Source organism: Sus scrofa, chromosome 3, assembly GCF_054392235.1.
Source record: "Sus scrofa isolate SSC_HxYL_T2T_F1_AM1 chromosome 3, Sscrofa_HxYL_maternal_Yorkshire_Landrace_v2.0, whole genome shotgun sequence".
Taxonomy (NCBI): domain Eukaryota; kingdom Metazoa; phylum Chordata; class Mammalia; order Artiodactyla; family Suidae; genus Sus; species Sus scrofa.
This window is the reverse complement of record NC_139385.1, coordinates 84,964,247-84,985,043: the sequence shown is the minus strand read 5'-3', so window position 1 is coordinate 84,985,043 and position 20,797 is coordinate 84,964,247. Positions and strand designations below refer to the sequence as shown.

General features: G+C 45.4%; 1 protein-coding gene across 26 annotated transcripts in view; it reads right to left on the bottom strand.

The window, feature by feature from the left end:
* The window catches only part of AAK1 (AP2 associated kinase 1), a 177,584-nt gene extending 158,086 nt beyond the window's left edge, over window positions 1–19,498 (bottom strand). For all 26 annotated transcript variants that reach the window (XM_085019007.1, XM_085019011.1, XM_085019017.1 and 23 more), the window contains exons 1-2: window positions 19,337–19,498; window positions 18,622–19,033 (exon numbers count right to left, since the gene is read on the bottom strand). In XM_085019007.1, coding sequence (XP_084875133.1) covers window positions 18,622–18,784 — 163 coding nt within the window. In that variant the 5' untranslated portion in view covers window positions 18,785–19,033; window positions 19,337–19,498. The remainder of the gene's footprint in view (window positions 1–18,621; window positions 19,034–19,336) is intronic.
* Between the last annotated feature and the right edge of the window lie 1,299 nt (window positions 19,499–20,797).

The window sequence follows — 20,797 nt, the reverse complement described above, 5'->3', positions numbered from 1 at the left end:
AAAGAAGGAAGACAATAAACAAACAAATATTGACAGAGCATATCAGAAGCAGGGAGAAGGAAGAGGGAGAGCTGGGGGAGGGAGTGCTTGCAACATTTAATAGAATGGTCAGAGACAGACTCTGAAAAGGTGCCGTGTAAGCCAAACAGGCGAGGGAGAGCAAGCTTTGGGGCTACCTGAAGGAAGAGTATTGTAGGCAGATGGCAGAGCATAAAAACCCCAAGGGAGAGGCATGAGCCTCCCCTGCTTTAAGGAACCTCAGGGAGGCCAGTGTGGAGAAAGTGCAGTAACCGAAGAGAGTAGTAAGGACAGAAGAGAAGCAATCGCAGGCCAGAGAACAGCACTTTCTAAGCCCACACAAGTTTGCAGTTTAGCTTCATTGAGATAGGGAGTCAGTGAATGGTTCCCAGCAGAGAACCATTCAGGAAGTAACAGGAAATGACTTGCATTTTAAAGGATCCCTCTGACTACTGCATTGAGAGTAGATGAGGAGGCTTGGGTGGAGAACTAGAGAGACTGGTGAAGAAATAGCCAGCATAATCCAGGCCAACAATAGCTGGGCCTGGACAGACAGCAGCAGAAGCTGTTGGATTTGGGCTCTATAGTGAATGCAGTACAAACAGGATTTTCTGATAAACTGGGCGAGAAGTAAGATGGTTTGCCGCCTAAGAATAAAGAAGGATCCAACTGCATGCATGGAGGAAAGGCTTTTGGCCTGAGTAACTGAAAGAATGGAGTTGCAATTCAACAAGATGAAGAGTCTATCTCCTCCAGTCTCGAACCTCACTCCATTAGGCAACTGCCCCCACTCTTGTTTTAATCGCAGTCTCTGTCTCCTGATGCCTTCCCAGCAGCCTATTAACATGCACAAGCATCTCCTGATAGAGCTACCATACCAGTCTCTTTCTTTCCCCCCCCCCCCATTCATACTCCTTAAAGAAACAATCAAGACTTGGTGCTCCCATTCGCCAAATCACTACTCTTCTGAAACTGCTCTCGCAGAGGCCAGTGCCATCCGGTTGTCCAATGCAGGGGCCATTTCCAGTCTTTATCCTACTTGACCAACTCCAGGGCATCTGATCCTCTTGACTCCAACTTTTTAACTCTGCAGGGTGTCCTGTGTGGGAGACATTGCAGCCTACTGATTCTCCTCATACCTCTGGAGAGTCTTCCCCTGTTTCCTTTAAGGGCTTTCCCTACTAAACTAGCCCTTAAATGCTGCTAAAACTCAACTCCATTCTCAGCCCACTGCTCTTCTTACTCTTGACTTTTCAAACTTGAGCACAAGTGTCTCTGCATGGACAGCTCCGAACAAATCAATTTCACAATACTCATCTTCCCTAGGTACTCTTTCCTAAAAATGACTTGTCTAAGTTTCCAAGCCTTTATCCCACTTTACTATAAATAAATAAGTACATTTTTTTTTCTTTTTAGGGCCGCACCTGTGGCATTTCGAAGTTCCCAGGTTAGGGGTAGAATAGAAGCTGCAGCTGCCAGCCTATGCCACAGACACAGCAACACTGAATCTGAGCCGCATCTTCAAATCTAGCAATTCCAGATCCTTAACCCACTGAGCAAGGCTAAGGATCAAACCTAAATCCTCATGGAGACTACACCACGTTCTTAACCTGCTAAGCCACAATGGGAACATCAATAAATAAAAAATTTTAATGCCACCCCCTTCACCCAATTCTCAGGTCGTCCTCTAGGGTATAAAAAAATACAAAAGCTCTGTGTATAAATCCATAGGGTTTCCTATATTTCTCTGGCATATATATTTCTACTAAGGATAAGGCATGGTGTTAGAAATGTGATGTATTGGTCCATATTGGGTTTTTGTTTTTTTTTTTTTTTTTGGCTGTGCCCATGGCATGTGGAAATTCCTGGGCCAAGGATGGAACCCACGCCACAGCAGTAACAATGCGAAATCCTTAATCACTAGGCCACCAGGGAACTATATACATATTTAGCACTGTTTTTTGTTTGTTTGTTTTTGTTTTTTGGGAGAAGCATGTTCTGAATTCAGGTAGTTGACAGTATGGTGGGAGGAAAGACAATTTTAACAGACCCTAAATGAGATGAGCAGAAGTCCAGCTTAGCCCTCAGTCAACCTATAGACTTATGAGAAATAATAAACTGTTGCTGTTTTAAGCCACTGGATTAGAGTAGTTTGTTACACAGCAATAGATAACCCAAACACACTACGAACTGAGCAGATCAAACTCATTATCTTCCCTCATCAAACTTCCCCCCCCCCTTGAATAACACAGCTCAGTTAGTGCCAATTCCAACTCAGTACCTGGGCATTCAAACTAGAAACATGGAATCCTTCTTGATTCCATCTCTCTCCTTCAACCTCTAAATCCAATCAAGCACCAAGTCTTGATGATATGACCTCCTAAAGATTCGTCTGTACTCTGTACTCTTATGTGTTCCTATCACCACTCTGGCATTCAGACCCTCACTGCTTTTGTTTGTTTGTTTTATCTTTTTAGGGCCAAACCCACGGCGAATGGAAGTTCCCAGGTCAAATCGGAGCTGTAGCCACCAACCTATGCCACAGCCACGCCAGATCCAAACCGTGTCTGCAACCTATACCACAGCTCACAGCTGGATCCTAACCCACTTGACTGAGGTCAGGGATCGAAACTGCATTCTCATGGATGCTAGTCAGATTCATTTCTTCTGAGCCACAACAGAACTCCAGACCCTCACTGCCTTTAACCTGGATCATGGCAACAGCCTCCTAAATGCTCTAAACTCAGCTCCCTCATTTGTCATCCTCCACACATGTAACTATACTACAAATCTGATCATGCTATCACCTCTTAAAATTCTGAATGGCTTCCCTATGGCTCAAAGATAAACTTCAAACCCACAAGGTCTCTGTGATCTAGTACCTATCTTTCTCCTCAGGCTTTTCTAACACAACTGCATACAAAAAATCGTAAAGGAAGAGATTGACATATTTGATCGCACACAAATTTAAAATATCTGCAAAAACTCCTTAATTGAAGGTAAATGACAAAAGAGAAAAAATGATATATATATATATACACACATATATGGGTATATATATACATGCAGATATAGACAGAGGATTAATATCTTCAATATGTAAAGAACTTATATAAATCATTAAGGAAAATGAATGCCCTAGCGGAAATGAGCAAAGAAGCATAAAAAGTTCACCACAGAAGAAGTATAAAAGAAAGAAAGGAAGGAAGGAAGAAAGAAGGAAATGAAGGAAGGAAGAAAGAAAAAGGGAGGGAAGAAGGAAGGGAAAGCAAATGAGCAAAGAGAGGAAGGAAGAAAAAGAAGGAAAACATGTCTGACTTCATAGTAAGACACACTTCTGGTAGAAGCATATATTGGTTTAATCTTTCTGGAGGCTCTTTTATAATATGTATTGAAAGCTAAAATACGCGTATCTTCTGATCTAGCCATTTCACATTCAGAAATTTATTCTAAGAAGTAATAGAACGAATACCCAAAGGCTTTAAAAAAATACTCCTTGCGGTTGTTTTGTAATAGCTATAAATAACCTAAATGTCTAATAGGAGACTGGTAAAATAAACACAAAGCATTCACACAAGGAATGAACACTGCTGATGCAGACGTTTAACACAAAAAGATAGGATATACTGCTAAGTGAAAATGCAAACTACAGACGATGATGTAAATAAAGCACACTCTTCTTCTTAAAAAATGCCCAAGTCTGGAAGGTACACACTAACATGTTAACAACGGTAATCCATGGAATTATGTGTAATATCTTCTCTTTTTGTCTGGCTTTTTTTTTTTTTTCTAATTATTCTACTATACTACGGATTAGTTTTTTTCAAAAAAAAAAAAATTTTAGAGACTTCTAGATTCCTTTTTCCATATGTCCTGAAGATTATATGTGGAACTAGCATCAATTTCATTGTTTCCAGTCTTTCAGGCCCAACCCCAAATACCATCTGAGAGTCTCCAGCAAGGCCTGTATGGAGATAAACAGATACAGCATGGGATGGCGGATTACAAGCCTGGAAATGTCTCTGCAGTTTCAAATAAATCAAAACCAAATGACTAAAACAGTATTACAATGGTGCCTAAAACACTGCCTCACATTGAAAGTGTGGAGAAGGGGCTGAGGAGCCAGTGAAAAAAGGGATAGTAAGTGAAAAGGAAAACGAAAATGCGTTAAAGTCCGGCACTGACACTCAACTTTTCTGACAAAAGGGTTTTTATTTATTTATTTAGTACTTTTAGGGCTGCACCCGAGGCATATGGAAGTTCCCAGGTTAGGGGTCAAATCAGAGCTACAGCTGCTGGCCTACGCCACAGCCACAGCAACGGCACCGGCACATCCAAGCCACATCTGAGAACTGCACCACAGCTCACGGCAACACCAGATCCTTAACCCACTGAGCGAGGCCAGGGATTGAACCCGTGTCCTTATGGATCCTAGTCTGGTTCATTACCTCTAAGCCACAATGGGGAATCCCAGACAAAAGGTTTTAAACACATTTAATTAATAATAAACATCAAATGGTAATTTATTATCTCTTCAGAACTAAACCTTTCCAGAACACGATACATAAAAACTCCTTTCTGTACCAACAAGAGACATGAAGCCCAGGCTCAGCAGCTCACATACTGTGATCACAGATGAGACCCTCAAATACTAAGCCTCTTTATTGTTACACATGGTTCTAACAAGAGTAGTCATCTAGTTTCCAAGACCATAGCAGATTAAAAGCAGCAAATTAGAGAGGCACTAACTCAGGAAGACGCACGGGTAGCAACGAGAGGTGACAGCAGACAATCTCAGAAGAAAGGAACCAGAAAACACCATAAAGCAAGAACATGAAATTCAAAAAGCACAGCAACCCAGGGCCATTTTATTCAGAAGCAAATTGTCTCACTAGTATCAAGCAAAGACCCTAACAGATCTATAAAAAAACAGTAACATTCTAGTAACAATGCATCTAAGAAATAAAAGAATGGTAAGATGTTAAAGCTGGAAAGAAACTTCACTATCATCTCATCCTCATTTTACAGACAAAGACATGATGATGGACAGAGCTGGGAAGCCTTTGGTCCAGGATATAGGGCAAGGTGGTCGCCAGACAGATTCAGATCAGGAGGACTTTCCACTTTATTATGCTGCCTCTGTGGCATATAACTTAGAAGACAAGAAACATATAACGTATTTCAGAAAAGTCCTATTCAAAAATAGTACCTTTTTCAAAACTGATTAAACCCTCACCGGTCAGAAGAACATGTGTTCCTATGATGAATCATCTCGAGTGGGCTCTCCGTATGACCACCCATCCTTCCTCTCATCCTCTGTCATTCCCTCTCTCCATCTACTTCTCCAGAGCCTTCCTTCCTCCCTTTAACCCCCCAATTCAACTCCCACCCCACAGCATCCAAAAGAAAACCAAAACCATGAGGCAAGAACTCCCTCAACTTGCCAAAACCTTACCAATTTCTTTTCCTCTATATCCATTCTTACTCTTCTTCCTTCCCCGTCAGTGAATAAAGTGCCCTTTCTCCTGTTCAAGGTCATCTCCACCTGAGTTCATGATTCCACCCATGACCTGCCATCACCTCCTCAGCCCTATTCCATCACTAGTCCTCCTCTCTTCTGGCCACTTCCTCTCTGCTTAATGTACTCAAAGCTCTTCCGCCATTTAAAAATAATAATAAATTCCTCCCGGATTCAACTTTCACCTCACTTCCCATTCATTCATTTCACTGTCACCTGGACTTCCCTCCACTGCTCTGATTAAAATGCTCTAACAAAGGGAGTTCCCGTTGTGGCTCAGTGGGCTATGAACCCAACACAGTGTCCTTGAGGATGTGGGTTCCATTCCTGGCCTCACTCAGTGGGTTAAGGATCTCCTGTTACCATGAGCTGTGGTGTAGGTCACAGATGTGACTCATATTGGCTGTGGCTGTAGCCAGCAGCTACAGCTCCAATTTGACCCCTAGCCTGGGAACTTCCATATGCCGCAGGTGCAGCCCTAAAAAGAAAAATGCTCTAACAAAGCTCATGACTGACCTCATGTTTCCAAACCCAATAACTACCCTTCCATCCTCATCATGACCTTTCTGGTTTCTAACACGCTGAAGTATCCCCCCCTCCTTTCAGAGCTATTTAGTATTCATTTTCAGCCCTCACTCTCCTGACTCTCCATCCGCATCTTCAGTCATTCCTTCTGCCTCTTTCATGTGCACTAGGCACTGGGCACTGGGGATAGAGCAATGAATGAGTCAGTCAAGGTCGCTGCTTTCATGGAGGTCAGACTCTACTGGGAGGAGATAAACAATAAGCAAGAAAAGTCAGCTGACACATACCACCTGGCAAAGCAAAACATGATGAGTCCCTTATATTGGATGATCAAGGAAAGCCTCTCTGAGCTAAGATTTAACTGAGCTCTGAATGGCAAGAAGTCAGCCAAGGAAAGGTCAGGAAAAACATTCCAAGCAAAGAGAGCAGCCACATCTAAGACACTAACAAGGAAACAGCATTAAATGCTCAGAAAAGTAAACTGGAATCACTGTTGTAACTAAAAAGCACAGTGGCCGAGGCGAAAGGCCATCCAAGTTCTTGTAGGTGTGTAGGTCAGAGTGAGGAGCCTGGGCTGTGCTCTAGGTGTGCTCCCGTCATCCTGTGCCTGCCCTACAGCGGCGCTCTAGGGAATCTACCCACAGCCTGCTTCCCTCCTGTTCGATCTTGTCCCCTGGGAGCTCTCATTCCACTTCAGTTTCATGAAATATCATGTGGTTATAAGACAACTCCCACCAAACTTTTTTCTAAATCCAGGCCAGTCCTATCTGACAGTGTCCTGAACCATATCCACACCTGGATTTTCTTTAGGGTTTCATATTAAAAAGTCCCAAACTAAAGTCATTTTCTTTCCCTTGCATATGGTTCTCTTTTTGTCGTTGACACCATTACCCACCTAGTCACTTAAGCCCGAAGTCCAAGAGTCATCTGAGCTTCCCCTCACTCCAACATCTAACTCCTAACACTGAAGTTTCTAGTGTGAGGGAAAGATACGGAAGAAGGGGAATAGAAAAGGAATGGAATCCCTCACCTCCATTAATGACCCGGCAGTACAGCTCACATAGAGGTCAAGGTTAACCCATTTCAGGAATGTTGTCTTAGTCCCTGCCACAGAGGTCTAACACTTTTACTAAATCAACCCCACTCCACCCTCCCTCCCAAACGATCCCAACTGAAACCACAGAATTTTTAAAAACCATGTCTGAGCTAGAAGAGATCTTTAAGATTGTCCAGTATCTCCTGATTTAAATAGGAAGAGATGCTCAGAAAAGGGAAATGATGTGTCCAAGATCATTGAAGACGAGACTCAATGGCCTGCTTCCCTGAGCTCACACAGTTGTTCATTCATATTCTATGAGCTAACCCTAGAGCCAGAACGTGAATATACACACTTGGACCTTATTCTATCCTATCGCCTTAAAATCATTCCAAAACTGATGGGTGAGTTGATAGTCACTTTAAATACAACCCATTTTATCCCACTGATATAACATATTAATATTCTAATGATGTGATTTTAAAAGAGAAAGAAATACTTCATCTTCTAGGCAAGTCTATGTTATCTAAAGGTAACTTTTTTCAAGCGAATTCTCAGCACTGTTCAGAGAGCCCCCGAGAGCTGACCTTTCAACAAGGTCACGGAGCTCACAGGGCAAAACATCAGGCAAGATATTCTGATGATCCGTCCTTTCAACTCTCCTCTCTTAGAGGAGCAAGAACAGGGGAGAGATGAGTGCCAATCTATGTTCTAAGAACTACATACAGTGATCAATTTTAGACACCACCTCTCTAGACTCAATATCTGAGCTGCTAGTACTGTATTTATGAACCTTTTCAAAACCACACCCTCTTTGAAAGATATAAAAGTCTCAGGTCAGGAGTTCCCTGGTGGTCTAATGGATAGGACTCAGCACTTTCATGGCTGTGGTCCAGGTTCAATCCCTGGTCTGGGAACTGAGATCCTACACCATGCCATTGCATACTGCGGCCCCCCCATCCCAAAAAAAAAGGCTCAAGTCCTCTCCCCACCTCAACCCCTTGAGTTGAGTCTACAGTATGCCTCTTAAGGGGGTATACCACCACTCCCCATTCTCACCGAGTTTCCCTCCTTTCCTGGCTGGACCTGGCCATTTTCAAATTATATGTCCCCTTCCTATCTGTCCCCTGCCCCCACACTCACTACCTTACATACATGTTGAGAGTCACCATCTAATATACTGCAGGTCAACAACCACACAAGCTAGAAAATGAATGCATGCCTTGTTTAATAATAAATTTCAGTAATAGCTGTGTTTTAGCTACTTGACCTAATCTTCTCCTTCGCAGTTCCAGAGTTCCTTTATATAGTTAAGACACTTATACTTATCTCTACTTTTGAAATTGATAGTATTAGATACCCATAATTAAACTCAATCAATAAAGAGAGATTTACATGATTTTTTGGAAGGTGTTCTTTGCTCTGAATTTGGTTAACTTTTCAACTTTACTGAAAACCTAGAAGATTTGATGCTTATCATGGTAATAAGATCACAAACACAAATTATATTATTAGCACAGGGATAAGGGAGGTCTGTCTATCTCAAATCTGTCGGGTCTCTAGTCTTGCCCAGTGAATCTGAATTAGCACACACAGATTTATCCTATTACTTGTCCAATTCATTCATTCTCTAGCACCCACCCTTGCATTGTTCAAATTTAAGAGTCCCGATTTGGATACAAAATAAACCGAAGGTTTACCCCTTGCCCCTTAAAAACTAATTATCTAACATGAGAAAATAGGTACAAGTGAAATTGATAAACAGCAAAATAAAACTGAGATAACCGGCCCAAACAGTCAGCACAGCCAGCAAGAATGACAGGCACCCAGAGGACAGGAGGGAAGACGGACCACAGTGACAGCTGTGGGGAGTACCGAGGTTCGGGAGGACAGAGGTCAGGTGGGATTAAGGGAGGTTCAGGGAACACTATCAGTAAAGCACTGGAAAGAGCCAAATCCATGGTCCACGGGCGATGAGGAGGGCACAGGCCTGAATGAAACAGGAGGCCTGTGTTAGAGCACAAGGGCAGAGAGGCCCATCACACTAATAACAGTGACTTGACAGGCTGCGGGAATTTTCCCAACACACAGCTGGCTTTCAGGCAGGGGAAAAAAAAAATCAAAACACAAATATTTATCTGAGATTCTCTCCCTTCTCCTTATTCATCTTGGGGTCTGTAGATACTCTGACAGATACAGATCTATCTATCTCTATTTACCAACAGATATTATCTACCTATTCATCTATCTCCAAGACTCTAGTTTCACCAGCAAACCAGACACTGCCTGGCAAAAACAAGCTCACGCACTTAAATATTAGGAGTTACCATTTACAGACTGCTAACTACGCACCAGGCACTACGTTGAGTACTTTGCATAATTTCATCTATTCTTACAGCCACCCAGGGTATCACCTGAATGTCATACACGACAATCTGGGATCTTAGTAAGATGCCCAGCATCACAGTAACAGGTCCAGGAGTCAAGCCAAGGGCTGCCCACCTCCAATTCCCATGCTTTTAAACCACCACATGTGACGCTAACCTTAAAAATCTTCTCCCAAGAACAGCATCGTGCTTCCCTTGATCTAAGGAGTCAGGAAGGAAAAACTACTGAATACCATATTTTTCCAATCATTACTGAGTTACACCTCCTGGCCAAACCAATATTCTTTCATAGCCGGGAGGCCAGATGGGATTATTTCTTCCGACACTACCCATTCCTCCACCACCAAGACTCCCGGGCTCCTAAAAAATAGTGCGGGACAAAGGTCTGAGGAACAGGGCTAGACAAATAAAATTCACTGACCAGGGAAAATGACTAGCTGAGGAGGTGGCAGGAGCCTCGCCACCTCTGTAAATGCTGGAAGGGCACAACTGATGAGGTCTGAGTCCTCTTCTTTCTTCCTGTCCCCAAAGAGCGATCAAGTCTCCATTTTGTTCTCAAATTCACGCTCAGTACCAGAGGGACAATAATCTCTCTCACTCTAAAGGTCCCGGCACAATAGTTGTAAGCATCCTTAAAAACAGGCACCAAACAAATTACATGGCATTATACTGCTTTCTCCAGGATTCAAGCCCCAGATGAAAGGCATCATTATTTAAGAACATTGTAATTACAGATGATAATCTAACATCAATGCTATGCTTGGCCTTCTATTATAATAATATAGGGATGCCATAAACTCTTTCATCCAATAATCTCTTGGCTCTTCAGAAATCATAAATAACAAAGCTTCAGTTGGCATTGCCTTCCACTGTCTGCCAAGGTCAACTCTGAGCCTAAGGAGAAAAATGGCCAGTTCAAGCTGATTCACTCACAGCAGATCTCAAATGTATCTCCAAACTTTTACTCTTTCAGCTTTGTTCCGACTTGGGGAACTCACCCTCTGCCAAGATGGAAAACTCACTTGTAAGGAGTCTTCTTTCTTAACAATTGTCCACAACTCAACAGAAGAACCAAGCTTGTTTAAAGTATACACAACAGACTAAATGATACGACAGATAACAGACTAATAATGGAGGGAGAAAGTAGGCACAAAATGTCGTAGCCAGTGTTGCCTTAATGTGCTAATATTAATTATTTCTGAGTGACTCAAAATCACAAAGAATGAGAAAGCTTTCTTGCTTTGAATATAAACAGTTTATGATTTATTTATGTAGGCAATTCTGTTCCTCAAAAGAGACTAAAAATGTGGGCTTACTTCAACTTTACTAAGACTATAACATGTGCAAACGTGCTGAACTAGCTATGTTCCCTAAAACAAGGTTCCTCAAAGAAGGGGTTCCAGAGAAAAGACTCCCAGTTAAGAACAATCCCACGCCAGAAGTCTCGCCTAACCATTTCAGTCCTCGATCTCTCCTCCCCCACCCCACCCCTCCAGAATTTAGCGACTACACCACACACCCCAGCAATTTCAATAGCTATTGCCTTGCAGGCTGCACTTATTTCCTGTGTGTTGGTCATGTCAGGTCAAATGGGGAGGGCAAGAGCCAAGGCTTCCATTACTTTTCTCTTTGCCGGAGCAGCTCAGAGATGGGGAAAGATATGCTAGATGCTGCAGCAGATCTTGCTCCTCCTGGCCAGTGGGGCACACTGTCTCTCATGTGCTCTGCATTATACCCATAGCCTCTCCCTTTGCGATCACAGCATTCCTATGGAGGTAGGAAAGACATCCACTACCAAGAAAGAAACAGTGGCTCACTGTGGTTAAATGACTTCCCCCAAGCCAGACTGAAAATGGGAGAAGTAAGAGAACTTGAACTCAAGACCCTTAGCTGCCAGTGCTAGACTCTTCCTTCCCAAAAATTCTTCCTTGTACAAAGGGTTACCCACACCTTCTCCCATAACACTCTTTAATAGCACTTCCCAACTGAACCGTGCTCTGAGCAATTCAAGTTGGAAAATGCTTCCATTACATTTTGGGTTACTCAGATATGGGAATATGGAGAGAATTTTTTAAAGCTCCTAATTCATATTCGGTCAATGGAAAGTACTGTTACAACTCCCCTGAGCCAGGACCTCCAAAGATTTGCCATTCTCCCTCCTTTGGTTTACTGGTTTATTTCTGGAAGGAAGTGTTTTATGCAGAAAATGACAAAAAGACTTTTAACCATAATAGGTTAAGAAAGACGGCAGGCTTGTTGATTCCGAGAAAATGAATTTAAAAATTAAGTGATTTGCCTGAAGTCACACAGCAAATTAGGGCCTTCTGAGCCACTGCTGACTCCTCTCTGTCCCCACGCTGGCCAGCACATCATGCTGCACCACCTGGCACTGCTGACATTTTGATCTGGATAATTCTGTTGGAGGCAGGGGGTCATGTGCACTGTAGGATGTTTAGCAGTATTCCTGGTCCACACCCACTAGATGCCAGTATTACCCCCTCTCTCTGTGGCAATTAAAAATGTCTCAAAACGATGCTAAATGTTATGTGGGTATAATCGCCCTGGGGGAGAACCACTGCTTGGCACCGGGGTCTCCAAACAGAGGTAGCCAGAGCAATTCACAGGGTTTAGAAAGAAATCATGAGAATATTTCTATTGACAGGCATTAAAAAAAATAAGATTTTATCTTTACTAATATTTAATATATGGCCCAACACCAGTGCTCCCATTGAGTCCAAATGTCGCTCATGCATCTCAGACAAGCCTGATGGAATCCTGGGGAAAGAGTGGAAGCCCCATGACAGGGGCTGGGAGCTACTGGCCTTGTAGATCACAGCTATCTCAAAACATACAGCTCTCAGCAGGCAGTGCATGTTCCCGCTTCTGTGTCTTTGGCCATGTTATTCTCTCTGCCTGGAATGGTCTCTTAACTCTGTCCATCTATATTAAGTTCTTATTTTTAAAGATACATGCCCCCCCCTTTTTTGTGTGACAAATCCACGGCACGTGCAAGTTCTCAAGCCAGGGGTCAAAACCACACAATGGTGACTGGAGCCACAGCAGGGACAATGCCAGATCCTTAACCTGCTGCACCACGAAGGAACTCCCAAAGACACATTTCAAATATCACCTTTCTCTAGCTTTTCCTGACTATGCCTCACCCCACAAAATTAATGGCTCCCTCATGCCTGCTCTCCTAGCCCTGGTACATCCCTCATTACAGCACTCAGAGCTATTAGCGCATGTGTTTGAAGTTCTATGATTTCCAATTCCTCCCGGCAGAATCACGTCTCATTTAATCACTGCCCGAGGTCCAGCACAGTGAGTGCTCAGTAGCGGTTACTGACCATGCCAATGAGGGAACCGACAAACCTGATCTCCCAACCACACCACAGTGCTCCTGCCACCAGGCCAAAAGATGGCTCCAGAAAAGGAGGCTGCAGGCTACACTTTGCTACTTCAAGTGCTAGATGCTACTTCAACAGACAATACCCTTTCTATGACTACCACTATTTGACTCTTGCAGATGCCAGTTATTTCTCAAGCAGGCTCAGAAAGCATTGCTCCTTGGAAAGGCACAAGATGAAGGTAGACGGTGGGATGAATGCCCGTTCTGAAGTGTCAACTTTCAAATACTGCAAATTAAAATGACTGCCCTGATGCAGTAGCATTTTTTCACATGTACTTTATTTTTACCGAGTTTTTCCTGTGTATTCTACATGCAGTTTAAGCTATTACCCCCCTCAACCCTGCAAACCCTCCCACTCAGAACCCAGGTGAAACTGTTCCTCTCTCCTCATGAGGTCTCATTAAATGAACGTGACTTTGTTAGAAAGACCAAAGGCAAGGCTTTGACCATGCAATGGCTTGTTCTGGATATCGTTTCTGAATTCGAGATTTGGCTATATTTAGCAAAGCTATAACTGTCATCGTGCCCGAAGCCAGGAAGAAGACACCATTCACAAACCACCCCCTGAAAATCTGCAGTTGCCACTAAAAAACCAGACTTCCCAGCAGGCAAAGACATCTGAAGTGGGAGGGGTCAACCTGGTGTTTGCGTCAAGAGAAGACCTCACATGCTTACAGCCAACCACCCTGCCTGGCACTGGAGCTCTCTGTGGCCTTATTTCCTTTTCTTTTCTCTCCAACCACCTTCTGCTCTGGTCAAACACCCCCATTATCTCCCCTGTCCACTCCTTCCTGTAACAGGGGTCATCTCGCTCCCCCGCCTGCTTCTGCTCAGGCTTCTTGCCTCTCTTCGAAACTTTTGGACCACTACTCCTTCCCCAGACACCAGCCACCCCCTTGGCCCACTGTTAGCAAAAGGGTGAGGCACAGAGGGAAGCAGTGCATACTGGACAGCTAGTCCAAGGTTACTCAGAAGGCCAGCAGAAAGCAAGCAGCCAGTACAGCCCGGGAGCAAATGTAAAAGAATTTCCTCCTACCACGCTGCGTCCTTCTCTCCTTGATTCTGGAAGGGAAACTTGTACTAACCAAAATGATGACACCAGACTAATCAGTATTCCCAGAACTCATCACACTGTCTCCCCACCTCCCCACCTTTGCACATGCTATTCTTTCTGGAAAGGCTTGGGTAAGCCTCATCTGGAACATCTGCTCGGTAATTTCCATTCCTGTTCTATTGGTGCGTCACCTGGAAACCCTCAGCCCCAGGTCCTTTCTCTTTATTGTCTCATAACTTCTTTCTACTACCTACTATACACCCAAGACCATGCTAAGTGCTGGACACTTATCTTAGGGATATTCCTTGGCCTGTGAGCTCCTTAAGAGCAGGGTCCAAGTCCAACTCACCCTAGTAGCTCTGGAATTTAGTACAGTGCCTGCCAAAGAGAAGGCACCAACAAACGTTCACTAAATGAATGCATGCATGCGTCATATTGATGCTGCCAATACATACATGTGTCATACACACATACATGTACACACATACGCTAGTTTGGTTTACATAGCTTCACACATATTTTTTTTACGCCTCACTACTTTGCAGTGCAGGTAGAAGTTGTCAGAGTTTACTGACATGGAGACTTGGTAGTTCTCATTAACCCTAGACCTGAACCCCTTTAGTGTAGGTCAGAAAGCTGTACTGAAAGAGTCCCAGGTTCACCTTACAGAAAAATGATGCAGCTCTGGAATGCTGTCTTGGACAAAGCAGGTAATCAATTTACTTTTTTCCTTTTTTATGGCCATACCTACAGCGCATGAAGTTTCCAGGCCAGGGACTGAATCCAAGCCACAGCTGCAACTCACACCACAGCTACAGCAACGCAGGCTCCTTAACCCACTGCACCGAGCCAGAGATGGAACCCACACCACCTCAGAGACAACGAACACCAGATCCTTAACCACTGCACCACAGCAGGAAATCCAATGAATACTTGTCTGGAGCTTAGATGTAAGGCCTCACACAGCTAAGGAGGTATGATAAAAACACAGTTTCTCCGTCCTTCTTTGAGCATTGCCCCACTTTTCCCACTGAGCTCATTCAGGAAGCTTAAATCCAATCTTCCCTTGACATCCCATGCCCATTACATCAGACATGATTTAGCATCTCTTCATGACCTCTTCGCTGAGGAAGCTAGACAGAAAATATCCTCCCCTGCACCAGCCTAGGGAGAGCCAGACCCCTCCAAACCCCCGACTTAGAGACTTCACTTCCCCCCAAAAGACAAACGCCTACTGGACTGGTTAGTGAAACTAGGCGAATGGGACCAGTGCTGCTGATGGAGAGATGGCAGCCCAGGCACTCTCCTGTCTCAGTCCAATGCCTCCCCCGGGGGGGCCCTGCCATTCCTCACCATAAAGCACAGGCCGAAGCCACTGGAGCAAAAAGGGGTGGTAGTGGAATGAGGTGCTACAGAGTCTGTGTTTAAGCCCAGCACACCCCCACTTCCTGAACTGCCTGGCCTTGCCCTGGACACGTAATACCCCATTCTCATCATCCTTGGACAACTGTAGCTGGGACTGGTGGCTAGGTCAACACCTGAGGACTCAAAGAGAAGAGGAGGGAGATCCTTGGCAGCCTAGCCTAAGGATTCGGCGTTGTCATTGCTATAGCATGTTGCCACTACTGTGGCCTGGGTTGGATCCCTGGCCTGGGAACTTCGGCATGCCATGGACAGGGCCAAGAAAGAAAAAAAGAAAAAAGGGTCCAGAAAGGAGCCTGGCTACTCAAAACAAGTGCTGATCCTTTAAGGAGTTGCTGAGGCCTCTGCAAAGAACACCTGACTCTGTTCCCCCACAATGGGAGAAAGGAAAGTTGCAGACTGCTACAACTAAACTAGCCTTCACACAGCCCCCCACTCCTCCTTACACTTACACACACACACAAAGTGCCAGGAAATAATGTCTACCGATTATTGAATATCTGATAAATGTTAAATAATTTACACTCATTGCCTCATTTAATTTTCAAGACCACTCGCTCCATAGAGCAATGGGTTCTGAGACTTTAGCTTGCAGCAGAATCTCTCTAGGAACTTGCTAAAGCCCCATACCCACAGTTCATGGGGTGAGGCCTGAGAATATGCATATGCTACAAGCTCCCAAGTGATGCTAATGCTCCTGACCCAGGCTCCACACGTTGAGAACTGCTGCCAGAGGGAGAGATTCAAGAGAGCTTTGAAATGTCTTACCCAAGGTTTCATAGCTGCTAAAGAACAGAGCCAGAATTTGAACCTAGATCTGCCAGATTCGGCGGACAGTACTGGTACCCACACCGCTGCAGGTGTGAATGTTTGCTTTGTCTTCCTGGATCCACTGAGAGCTCCTTGAAAGCAGGCATCACACCTCAAACCTCCCTATATCCTTCTGGGAATCTAGTGGTACCTTTGCACTTGGTGGGTATTACACAAATACTTTGTATACTGGGTTCTACATAGCTATATACTTCCTAGTATCACCGATTCAAATTCAGTTATAGTCAAAAAACATAAAGAGGACAATACTACCAGACCCCGTTTTACACGCACTTTCTCTTACTACTCTTGAGTCTCTGTCCACAGTCACCATACCTGGATAACTCCTACTCATCCTTCAGTCAGTCACTTTCTGCAGCAATCAATTCTTGGCTCTCTAAAATTGGAGGCCACTGCACCCTAAGCTTATCTCCATGCGAGCACATATCACTCTCTTTTAAAGGACTGTTTTCTATCTCTCAAAGTAGTTTCTAAATTGCAGCATCTAGTTGTAAATCATATCCCTAGAGCCTAGCACAGTGGTAGAGGACAGACACTCCAGAACTGTTGAATGAATAAATGAAGAAATGCAGAGCTTCGAGTCCTCAGTCCCACCAAAAATATCACAAGGCATGATGTGCAGTTCTCAGGGATGAATTCTGGGGAAGAAAAGGGCAGCCTAGATAACAAAGACCAATTTTGCCTTTTCTCTTTCCCATCAACTCAGACTGAGAACAGGCACTGCCTAGGGTAACACCATCCTTAATGAGACAATATCCTGGCTGAACAAAATGTTTCTGGGCTAAAAGGTCAGCAGAGGCTATAGAGGGAAGGAAAGAGCTCTGCGCCCCCTCATTCCTCCTGAATTCTCTCTCACACACTCCTTCTCCATTTCTCTATCCCACTGCAGTCAAGGGCTTTGGCACAGGGATGAAGAGACAGATCAGACTCAAGGGTGCGGATCTGGCATCGGGCACAGAGCATCTCCCATCCTGCACCAAAGCCCACAAAGAAAGGGCCACAGGGACAGTGACTCAGGCCCCGGATTAAGTCCAGCTAGAGCACTAGTGAGAATGGAAAAGAGCAACAATTTCACGAGGACATCAATTGCCAGATCTTCTTTAAAACAGTGTTTTTAAACCAACGGCTTCAACCCCCAATCCTGGAAAACTGGGCCCAACTGAATCCTGTGCTGACATAAGCTGAGAGCCAAACACAGCTTCTTCCTCCTCCCAACCCACTGCCTGCAACACTCACCATGACAGGCATTTCCCAAACCCAGGTCGGGACCCTTGCTCCAACCTCAGCTTGCAAAAAGTCTCCTTCCCCAGTATTAAACTGCTCCCCCACCATATTGCAGTGACAGAGGCCTCCCCTTCAGCCATCCCCTCTCAGCCGATAAAAAACAACCTACAGCAGGTTGGCCCAATCCAATTAGTTTGAATAGCTTCATGCCAAGGAAATTGCTGCTTTTATTAAAAATAAAAGCACACTAGGCAGGCAATGGGCTGTGAAAAGTATGAGTCTGGCATAATTATGAAGGTCGAGGTTAAGGTTACCAAAAGCGACATGCAAAGATTTCCAGAAAGCCTGGGGGCTATAGATAAAAATACATTTATACGTATCTGTAGATATACAGAAGAGCACACATGTAAGGTATTTACACAGCAGATCTAAATAACCTCCTCTCCAATAAACGAAAAGCAAAAATCAGATGCTACTCTCAAGTCATTCTTTTGGCAAACACACACACCCCAAAACCAAGAACAGGAGGAAGAGGGGCCTATTGGACTGATTTCAAAATAACTACATTCATTTCATGTAATTTCTGTTATCTAAACTGCATCCTGGGGACCTGATTACAGTTGGGTCAGGAAACAAACCTAGTGAAATCCACCAAGAGCCGTGACTCTGAGAAAAACACATTCCTATTCTCTGAAAATCCTCTCTTCCTTCCAATGCCTGCTCATGGAGTGGGAAAGTTGGGTAGGAGGAAAAACCCCTCTCTCTCCTTAAAGGTCCTCCATCCCCACCCTTCAGCCCTCACATAATATTTCAAGTTTTAGGAGGATGACAAGCCCCAAACCCTACATTTGATGTGAAGTTCTACACTTTCACACAAACGTTTTCTGCCTAATCTTCATAATTCGGTGAGGGAGACAAGAATGGGCTTGAAAATGTTTTTGGTTTTTTTTTTTTTTAAATATAAGGCCACCGAGGTAAACAATTTCTGGCAACCTTCTTCTACCCACAAATCCTTGTCACTTTCAAATCTCAGTTTTAAATTTCTCAAGGACAATGACTCACAGGGCAAGGAAAGGGGGAAGGGAGGGAGGGTCAACCGGTCTAGAGCCGTTCATACATTCAACAACTAGAAACCAGAGTCCTGCTGCATCAGCACAGGATTTTAATTTACGGCGCACTGAAAGAGTCCCACCGTACCTTCCGCCAACACCTCGTCCACAGTAACCTGCTGTCGCCCAATGCCAAAGACCCTTCCGATGTAGCCACTGCCCAGGCCCGAGGTGCTGCCCCCTCCTCCGCTGGAGCCGGAGCCCAGGCCAGAGCCTCCCTGCTCTCGCCTGGAGTCGAAAAACTTCTTCATCTTGCGGAAAGGAAGCAGTAAAGCAAAATACCGACGGTTTCTAGATTTTTTTTTTGATTTTTTTTTTTTTTTTTTTTTTTTTAAGAAAACAAGAGATCCAAGGATTTCTTCTCGGATTTCAGCTCGGAGAGGAGCCACCCGAATCCGGCCGTGGGGGTGGGGGCTGGGGGAGGATGCCTATAGGAATATGCGTGTCAATCGCGCGGCGGTCCCCTCCTCCTCAACAGAGCGATTCGTGTAAGTTTAAACCTGTGATGACAGAGGGAGAGAGAGAGGATGAATCAGTAACACACTTAAAAATTCAACCGCTGAGTCCTAGGGGGAGCAAAAGCCATCATCCTGGGGAAACGCTTCATGCATTTTCTAAGGGAGAAAAACCCTGGGGCTGAAAACCCACCGGTTCTCAGCCCCAGAACCCTGGACCCTCTTGCCCAGGGTTCTGAAAAAGGAGGGATTCGGGCCGCCTCCGGCAGCACCGACCCAGCTGGACACTGCCTCCCCTCCTCCCCGGTCTCCCGCCGCCCCGCGAGAGAGCATCCCGGCGGCACCCACTTGAGATGGCTCGGCGGGCCGGCGCCCAGCTACCAGCCCCGCAACATTGTCACGGCCGCCGGGCCGGCCTGCGAAGCTGTGAGGAGGCGGCGCTGCAGCTAGAGCCGGGGCAGCGTTCGGCGCCCGCCCGCCAGCTGATCCCCGGAGCGCCCGGCGGAGACTGACCCGCCACCCCTCCCCCGTGCGCGCTCCCGCCCGGCTCCATCCATCCAACCAGGAAGTGAAACGCCGCCGGAAGTGCCTCTCGGGACGGCGCGGCTAGAGGCCAAGGCCTCCAGCTGCAGCCGCTCTCTCACAACCAGCGGGAAGGAGTCGTCGGAGAGTAGAGAGCTGGGGAAAGGGGCGGGGGGGGGGACCTCAATGCGGGGAGAGTTTTGGAAAAGAACGTTGATATTGCCCGACCCTTAAGGCACCATGGGAAAGGTAGTTCGGCGCATCCCAGCAGCTGGACTACAACTCCCAAGATACCCGTGGAGGAGCGAGCGAGGCGGCTGCGGTGGCCTCCTCCGCCGCAAGGTGGTTAGTGGGGTGGTGCATTTGTGAGGATTCGGTTAAACATCCGGCGAGAAAACTGCTAGGGACTAGCGTTTCCAGCCTGCTCTCTATGTTCCACTCTTGTGGAGCCATCTTATTTGAGGCTTGATCTGCACAAGGGATTCTGGGGATTGTGGTTTCCAAGCATATCCCGGCTGACACCTGAAGGACGCAGCTTAACCGCTCAGCCCCTAGCGGGTCCTGCTGGGCGTACCTTCGACACCTGGGCAGACAGAGGTGAAAGACTGAGGGTGACCCGGAAATTTTGCTGGCAGATGTTTTTGGTTTTTGGATTTTGGGGTTTTTTTTTTGGTTTTTGTTTTACCAGACCACACCCAAACGCCAACCCTAACATAAATAAGCCTGGAGCCCTTCCTCCTCCAGCTTCAGATGTTACTAAGAACCAGCTCAGCTGAGCTAGTCCTCATAAGACGTTGTCTTTTCAGGAAATCTACAGGCGCGACTCAAACTGAGAAAGTTAAAGAGCGTGTGCAGGGCAGATCGTAGGGTATCAGGAGACCCAAACCTTTGGTTTGAACCCAAACTTTGGGGCTTGTCTCACGGTGACCCTGCATTCTGCCACCTTTTCTGTTGCTGTGGGTGGGCCTGACCTTCACTAACCCCCTTCCATACAAGAACTCTAGGCTGACCTGTTATTTCTTTTCACTTCAAGATCCCCCCCATGATGCCTATTTTATCCTGATATCGTCCAACTGCTGAGAGTGGGGGTGGACAGCGTGATTTACCTCTGCCAAATGCAGAAGATTTGGAAGGCATCTTGGGACCCTTCTCCATTCCTAGATTTCCTGATGGATGGTGCTGAAGGTAGTGTCAAATCCCTGCCCATCCCCCTCCGCAAATCCATGATTTTCCAAATCCCTAAATATGGGTTATTTCTCACTTCCACCTGCTCGCCCTAATTCTGCG